This window comes from Lolium perenne, chromosome 5 (genome assembly GCF_019359855.2).
Source record: "Lolium perenne isolate Kyuss_39 chromosome 5, Kyuss_2.0, whole genome shotgun sequence".
Lineage (NCBI taxonomy): Eukaryota > Viridiplantae > Streptophyta > Magnoliopsida > Poales > Poaceae > Lolium > Lolium perenne.
The window spans coordinates 24,102,046-24,109,725 of NC_067248.2; the positions used below are offsets into that span (position 1 = coordinate 24,102,046).

Sequence of the window (7,680 nt, forward strand, 5' to 3'; positions counted from 1 at the left end):
TGGAGCTCCGGGCCACCGCTGCAGGAGGTCTGCAGGCGACCAAGACGACGGCAGGCAGGTGGTAGTACACACTTGTGCTCAAAATCAATATATGTAGATGTAGATGCTTGTAGTTGCATATTCATGCCGTGATCCGCAATAGAAATTCTGATAGTTGGGAAAAAACGTGAAATTAATTCTTGTGATAAAGTATCATCGGCCATGTTGTTAAGTTTGATTCTGACGGGAGCGTGGAGCGCAACAAATCTTAGTGTTGCATGGCTTGACGGACTCGAATTGTTTGTACCTTAAAAGGATGCATCAGTCATATCCAAATTTGCATGTGTATACGCACTACAATATGTCTAGATACATGCAAAATTAATACATCCGAATTTTGGCAGTCCGCATAGCCCACGGCCGTCGGGCGTTTCTACGTTTTCCTGTAGTGAGTAGCATTAGTGTGAAGCATCTTCCATTGCCGCCTGGAGCACGACAACCACACCGCCCACGCAGCCGCAATTGTCGTTGTTGGTCGCCGCACTCGAAAGGTTGTGCAAGACTGTGTACGCCACTCCTTATCTTGTTCGTGTACTGGTGATGCCCTCGGAAAGCTGCACGGGTGCCTCCTTGGTGTACGTCTCCATCCCCAACCTCGCAGGGACACAAGAACCAGGATTTCAAGTTCATGCTTGGCTCGCTCAAAAGTCATGCATTTCTATGTAGCTTTATATGTTGTGCTTCAACTATGTGTGAGAAGGATGAGAGATTCGGTTTAGGATTTGTCTTCGGTATGCTTGATTGATTGATAGTGTCATTGATATTGATATTAATTCTCTCTTCCACTGATATTTACTCGCAATTAAAAAATGATCGGATAATCTAGCTTATGAGTGTGCGCATCCATGTATGTATATGGCTATGCGAGGGATTTTTGGTTCCCGCCCAGCCTAGCCTAGCCCTTCTAGCTAGCACTACCCAGCAAAGTGCATGTCCCTGGACATGCTCTCTAGCCTGTGCAGTTTCCATGCAATTGGCCCAGCGATGTGCTTTCAGGTACCTCTCGAGCAAGCCGAGTACTTTTCACATACCTGCCTAGTTATTTATTTCTCCTCAGAATGAAACTTAGCTCTCACTCCACAAGAGCGAGCTAGCAGCATGACAGCAACTACAAGCAAAGCAGCAAGAACTTAAGCTACTTTTTATAAAGAAAAATATAAGCTAACTAATCAATGAAAAGGACAATTAAAATTTTGGCATGGTCTAACCTTTTTTGAACATTCAGGTAACAAATCAAAAATATGTCACAACAATAGTTCAAACAACACTATGTAAGTCCAAAACAAACAGCTACTACATTATTACGACAGATCTGGAGGATTACAAGAATGATGTCGCAATGCCGACTAATACCCAATATTGACCGAAACAGCAATATTACAGATATGGCAAGGTCGTCACAGCAACAACGGTGCCGCCAGGGGCCAAGACAGCTCTCTGGGTCATGCCGGACTACGAAGTTGCCACAGCCAAGGCGCAACACCATGCATACACGTTTCAGCAAGCTAGACTTGTTTTCCCCTTCTCTTAGCTAGCCTCGCACATGCATTCACAAATTAACTAGCTGGCCCAAACCAACTAGCTAACATACATGTATATGCAGGTGAAATTCATTGCTTGATTTGATCTGTAAAAAAAAGATAGCAGTTAATTATGAGATAGAAAGTGGCAGCAAAGGTAACAAATCAATGTATGGATGTTTAGTTAGCAAATAGTGCTCAAAAAAAGTTCCATGACCTTTGCCCTTTTTGGACATCCAGATCACAGACCAAATAATTCACACAATAATATTGCACAAAGCACACAGAGCATGGCCACTTTGATCAGGTCCAGCCCTGAAATGAACAGCAAGTGAGCTTGTACATTCATATACAAGCACCATGACCTCACGTAAAACCACCCAGATGCCAAATTTGTAGTAACACGAGTAAGAAACTAGATGACCCCAGATGATCATCATCCACCATAATTTTAAAATAAGGGTCATCGGCTCGATGAACATAACAACGAGAGGAAACAGAAACTTACCTAAACACATGGAGTCGAAGAAGACCACCGCTGTCATTTAGTCCTCGTTATCCTCAAACAAGAACAAAGCATGGTTAGCACTGAAAACACTGATATTTAGACAAGACTCCAAATAATCTAAGATGCTGTGCTAGACACTTGGAAAATACACAATTCAACGAGTTAAACAAAATTACAAGCATCAGCAATATATGCTTCTACTGGCTGGCCATTTGTAATGGAAAGCAGAGATAATTTTTGTATGTATAGTAAACAGGACACAGGACACAGGTAGGCAAGTAGCTACTTAAATCTGTGTAGATAGGCATGGGGCCAACCAATCCAGACTCCAGAGTAAGAAAAGAAATGCAAAGGTGAAGACAATTTAATAGTTATGACAGGAACTTTGGTAACAGGAGATCAATTATATCACTCAAACTCTAACCTCACATGGACAAAATCGATTGCCACAATAATAGTACTTGCATCTAAGAACTTGTGCACTTGGATCATAAACAAGTATTCCCAAGTTAGCCATAACAGGGAAGCACATATCAGACCACACGAAGATGGAATCGAAATTACATATTCCAGAATTAGCACGGCATGATTACGTCCATCCACTATAAACTGTAATAACACTGAATCTGTACAATCTGAAGCAACAAGATACCCATAATAATCTTGATTCAAGCTAGATGGAGGGAAAGGTCGAAGGGATCTAAATGACCAGTTACCAGGATGAAGTCAAATAGGGTTTCCTGGACGTTCATGTTGCTCCAGGCTCCAGCCACTCCACACTCCAGTCAATGCCCTCTCACAAAAAAAATATGTTCATAATCAGAACCAAGAAGACATTTTCAAAATGCAAGGTGCGAGCTAGATTGCTAGCCCAACAGAGCAGTTCATGTAAACAACCACCATCCAATTAGCAGTAACACACAGATAAATGCTGTGCATTTTCAGGGTGAATTTTTGTACTGATTCTTTTTTCCATGATTAACAACAGACAAAAAAAAAACACTAGAAACAGACCTTGACATGGAAGATGTATACCTCCAATGGCAGAACATCCTCGCTGAAGACAGGCAACAAGTGTAGCAGCATCCATGACTGAGCAGCAGGATGCCGCCAGCAGCGGCAGCGAGGATAGCAGCATCGTCTACAGCGACATCACCATCAGCACGGCGATGGAGTTGTCGGTGGTGAACCCAGGCGTCGAGGGCGCGAGAACAGTACCACTGGCACTGCATCAAACAACCGGGCGTGGCCACGTGAGACTATATCTTATTGCAAACCAACCAAGCATGCTAAATTAACAATTGCTGGAACCTTAGTATGCAGCACAGCAGCAGCAAGCCAAAATATCAAGAATTTTTATCAGAGAAGGCAGCAGGAAGCACCTTACTACGAGTCGTTCTTGTCTCTGGCGTTGTCCGAGTCGCTCTTCTGAACCCGTAGGCAATTAATCAGTTATAAGGCACGCTGCATATTCATCTATGATGATAAACAAAGAGAGCAATTAGAAGAGAAGCAAGTAATTGCAGAAAATGTAGAGCGGCTCATTAATGAAGAGCCTTTCATTGACAATGGTGCAACGAGAAGACACTTGGATGATGGAACACCTCTACATCCCAGCATTTGCAATGGTGGGGCAGCGAAAAATGGCAAATTTATCAGAGAATGCAGCAGACACACCTTACTAGGAGTTTATCTTGTGTACGGCGTTGTCCGAGTCGCTCTAGTGAATTTCGATCCAATTGTTGAGCTAAAAGGCACACGCCATACTGATATGCGATGAGAAACAAAGAGAGCAGTAATAATAGAAGCAAGTAATTGCCAAAAATCTAGAACGACTGAACACCTCTACATCCCAGCATATGTCCGAGTGGCAAGCATATAGATTTGATAGTCGAAAGAAAAGAAAAAAGAAAAAAAGATGATAACTGAGAGAGACCTTGCTATGGTGGTGGCGGTCCGAGTCGAATAAAACAGGTGCATCTCGGCCTGACGGACGCTGCGGCCATCAGGAGATGGGATGGACAGCAGCAGCAGCAGCAGCAGCTCCACAAGCACAGCACAGGAGCAGGAACCTGAGACAAGTGGAGGCAGTCGCGGTGTATAGATATGAACTGGAAGGGTACAGTGTGTAATGAAGCTAAAATTGGTAGAGCATGTAAAATGTAACCCTTAATCCGTGAAATGAAATGAGCAGAGCAGAGCATGCTTATTAATCCCAGTGGATCTAAACCTTGGACCTGTTGGGACTAGTTTGGCGCAGCGAAATTAATAGGATCCGCCCTATACCCTGGCTAACAATCCCGGCAGTGGAATAGAACTTTTGAATTAGAAGCAGGCCACGCATGAACTGGGTAGGGGCCGCTGCTGCTGCTGTCTAGTTTGGATTCAAAACCGCAGTGCACTGTAAAATTCATTGGCTTGCAAGATTTATTGGGTTGGATTCGATTCGATTCGTTGTATGTGAGGGTGGAGAGAGAGAAAGTGGAGAGGGGAGGCTGGTCACCTTGGTCCCGTGCTGCGGGGAAGGGGATCTGGCGGGCACCGGCGGCCGGCATCTGGTGCTGTTGTGCGGATGCTGCCCGTGGCGCGGCGGTCGCGCGACGCGGCGAGGCAAGGTCGACGGAGCGGCGCGCAGGGATGGATGCACGCGCGGTCCGGCGATCGAGCCCACGCCTCGACGCCGTCGGATGTCGCCGTGTTTTGGGCGCCGCCGCCGCGTGTGGAGTGGAGTGGAGTTGAGGAGGAGAGGAGCGGGACAGAGAGGGGCAGAGAGGGGTTTTTTTTTTTGTTTGTTGTGATTTGACGTCTCGCGGAACTGATAATGGGCTTCCCGGCCGTGCCCGCATTTTCTCCTGGGCTGATCATGGCGCGGATGCCCGCATCCTCCTATTTTCACCTTCGCCCACACAAACCCTGGACAGAACCCAACGACGTCACGGACGGGAGCAGCACCCAACGCCGGCGCTCCCACCGCTCCAAGATGGCGCCGGGCTCCAAAAAGAAGAAGAACCAGGGCGTTACGGGGATCGATCCGAACGCTCGCTCGGTGCCACGCCGCCGTCCCCTGACGCGCGGCTCCAAGAAGAGGAGGGAGAAGGGCGCCGTGAAGGGGACCGACCCGACGGCCAGCCTCCCCGACGACATCCTCGCGGAGATCATCTCGCGCGTCGTGCCCTCCGACTCCGTCTGCAGCTGCAAGTGCGTCTGCACGCGCTGGCGCGACCTCCCGGACCACCGCAGCAGGATGCCGCAGCCCCTCGCCGGCTTCTTCCACAAAGGCACTAGCGTTAACCCCAACAGGAATCGTCACTTCACCAACGTCTCGCGGAGAGGCGACCCGATCGTCGACGTCGCCTTCCCGTTCCTGCCAAGGTTCGACACCCTCGACTTCTTGGACTGCTGCAACGGCCTCCTCCTCTGCCGCTGCCAGAGATGGATGCCCGCCCAACGCGAGATCCTCCTTTACTACGTGGTGTGCAATCCGGCCACCCAGAAATGGGTCGACGTGCCTGCCACCAAATGGACCGACAACCGTCTGGTCGCTCGCCTAGGGTTTGACCCCGCCGTCTCCTCCCACTTCCATGTGTATGAGTTCATAAATACAGAGGAGGACATCTCCGATACAGAGGAGAACATCGCGGATAATTGTCTCAGATACAGAGGAGGCCGTTGTCTCGGACACAGACGATGATGTCTGGGAGAAGGAGCAGGACGTTTATGATAGGCACGTCGTCAAACAGTTGGCGACCTACTCGTCGAAAGCTGGAACTTGGACGTGCCGAAGCGTCGCCGGGCACAAGTCGTTCGCGATAGGCCGCTCAAGAAGTGCTTTCTTAGACGGGGTCCTTTATTTGGCTGCGTTCCGACATACGGTACTGGCCGTCGATGTGGAAGGAGATGACTGGCAGCTCATCCGCAATCCCGAGCCACAGCACCATCCTGAGGCGCATTCCTACAATGTGTTTCCATCGCAGGGGCGCCTATATCTTGCGCAGGGCAATGCTGGCTGTCTTGGTTCTGAGCTATCGGTCTGGGTTCTCGAGGATCGCAGTGCCGGAGAATGGACCTTGAAGCACAATGTCAGCAACGATCAACTCTTCCGAGCACATGGCACACTTGATGAAGATGATTACACGGTTATCTCGTTCCATCCAGAGCGGAATGTGATTTTCATAATTTGCGGCTTCGAGAACCTACTTCTCTCTTACGACATGGACTGCCGGAAGCTGCGCATTATACATGATGAACTTTACGGGAGTTGTTGTGTTTTTTATCAAGAGAGGGGTCCGTTTCTTCCATATGTTCCCTTGCTCTCAGAGTCATTGGCCGATCAGTGGTAAAAGTCTTTCTTGCGCGTAGTCGAGCTTCACAATTATCAATGTCTCTGATGATATTGAACTTAAATATTGAGTATCAGCAGCATTGACTTTCATGAATTTGTAGTAGTAGTTTCTGTTGGGGCTTGAGTCCACTCATGTACTTATGCGGCTTTTACGAATTGGAACCATGAATAAAGTATTTAGTATCTAAAAATTCTGGTCTTTGCTTACTTCTCTCTTTGAGAATAATTTATAATACTATGTGTTACAACTTTTTGACTCAAATTTTTGTGCTTTGACCCTTCCATTTTCTTGCCGTTTGGAGAAGTCTAGTCCTGGTAGGTACATGGATCTCTTTCTTTTGCTCTCTCATGGCAGTGAATGTCTTTGAACAATATGGCGTGGAAGCTTTGGTTTATCTCCAAGCAATGATGCAATAATGTGTAAATAAGGTATTTTCAAATTAGAATATGTTGTATGTTCTTCAGATCTTCCATAGAAAACCAAAGGTTACTTTGTTCTTGATATCGAGCTGGCAATTTTAGATCCTCTTGTTGGGGGTCGAGAATGGCCAAGCCAACTAGGTGACGTTACTTTATTTTTTTTACCCCCAACAGCCTACCTCTTTCCTACAGCCTACACTCGATATCAACTAGGTGACGTTACACTTGGTAGGCGATGTGAAGTAAATTTATTTCATGTGAAGGGATAGGTAGGAAAGAGGTAGGCTGTCTTGTGCTTTTCTTTTAACAAGTTCTGGACTGTCGGATACACTCTCTCTATAGTTTCAGCAGTCAGCTAGTGCAACATATCTGTGGAAGATGTAGGTTACCAGCCAGTTGTGTTTTCTCTACTTCAAATATTTGTGCTTTTGAACATTTCTGCTCAAACCGCGATATTGTAATGCAAATTTTTTTTTTTTTTTTTGCGCAGATAAAGCCGATTTCATTAACCAAGCATCTTACAGATAAACCCAGAAACAAAGAAAAAAAACAAATAAGTCCTTCTGAGCTCTGATGTCCTCCTGCTCGCACGGCACGCTCCGCCGGCGAATCCCGCGGCCACTCCTCCGACAAACGTTGGACTGGGAAGAGCCCTCAGGCAGCAAGGAAGTCGACGGTCCTCGGCGCTATGCCTCCATCCCGCACGATGAGCAACACCAACTTGGTCAACGCCATCACCTTCATCCAGATCTTCGAACTCCGGCGCCGCCATCACGAACGCCAGCAAGAGGGAAGATGCGTCGAAGCTCCGAAGAGCCGCAAGCACACCGTGGACGAAAGACCTGCCCCGA

At 47.2% G+C, this 7,680-nt stretch overlaps 1 protein-coding gene and 1 long non-coding RNA gene across 6 annotated transcripts; one reads left to right on the forward strand and one right to left on the reverse strand.

Moving 5' to 3' along the window:
- Positions 1–1,265: 1,265 nt before the first annotated feature.
- LOC127298756 (uncharacterized) lies at positions 1,266–4,835 on the reverse strand. Of its 5 annotated transcripts, XR_007850112.2 has the most exons (6): positions 4,571–4,835; positions 4,004–4,139; positions 3,745–3,814; positions 3,450–3,543; positions 2,068–3,293; positions 1,266–1,666 (listed from the first exon to the last, which is right to left on the reverse strand). It is a non-coding gene; the product is annotated as an uncharacterized lncRNA (long non-coding RNA). The 5 variants fall into 5 exon arrangements; XR_011744612.1 differs by lacking the exon at positions 3,745–3,814 and having other exon boundaries at positions 4,571–4,834; XR_007850113.2 differs by lacking the exons at positions 4,004–4,139; positions 4,571–4,835 and having other exon boundaries at positions 2,068–2,860; positions 3,082–3,293; positions 3,745–3,924.
- Positions 4,836–5,047: 212 nt separating this feature from the next.
- LOC127303166 (uncharacterized) lies at positions 5,048–6,477 on the forward strand. The gene is made up of 3 exons (XM_051333931.1): positions 5,048–5,605; positions 5,694–6,230; positions 6,427–6,477. Exons 1-3 carry the CDS (start codon positions 5,048–5,050, stop codon positions 6,475–6,477), a joined length of 1,146 nt encoding a protein of 381 aa, XP_051189891.1.
- Positions 6,478–7,680: the final 1,203 nt, after the last annotated feature.

What these genes read in the sequence shown, in the direction of transcription:
- LOC127303166 (XM_051333931.1), top strand. Translation starts at nt 5,048, where the DNA reads ATGGCGCCGGGCTCCAAAAAGAAGAAGAACCAGGGCGTTACGGGGATC. An exon ending in AATGGACCGACAACCGTCTG is followed by an intron (nt 5,606 to 5,693) that starts GTCGCTCGCCTA and finishes TCTCCGATACAG; the next exon opens with AGGAGAACATCGCGGATAAT. An exon ending in CGTTCCATCCAGAGCGGAAT is followed by an intron (nt 6,231 to 6,426) that starts GTGATTTTCATA and finishes TCTTGCGCGTAG; the next exon opens with TCGAGCTTCACAATTATCAA.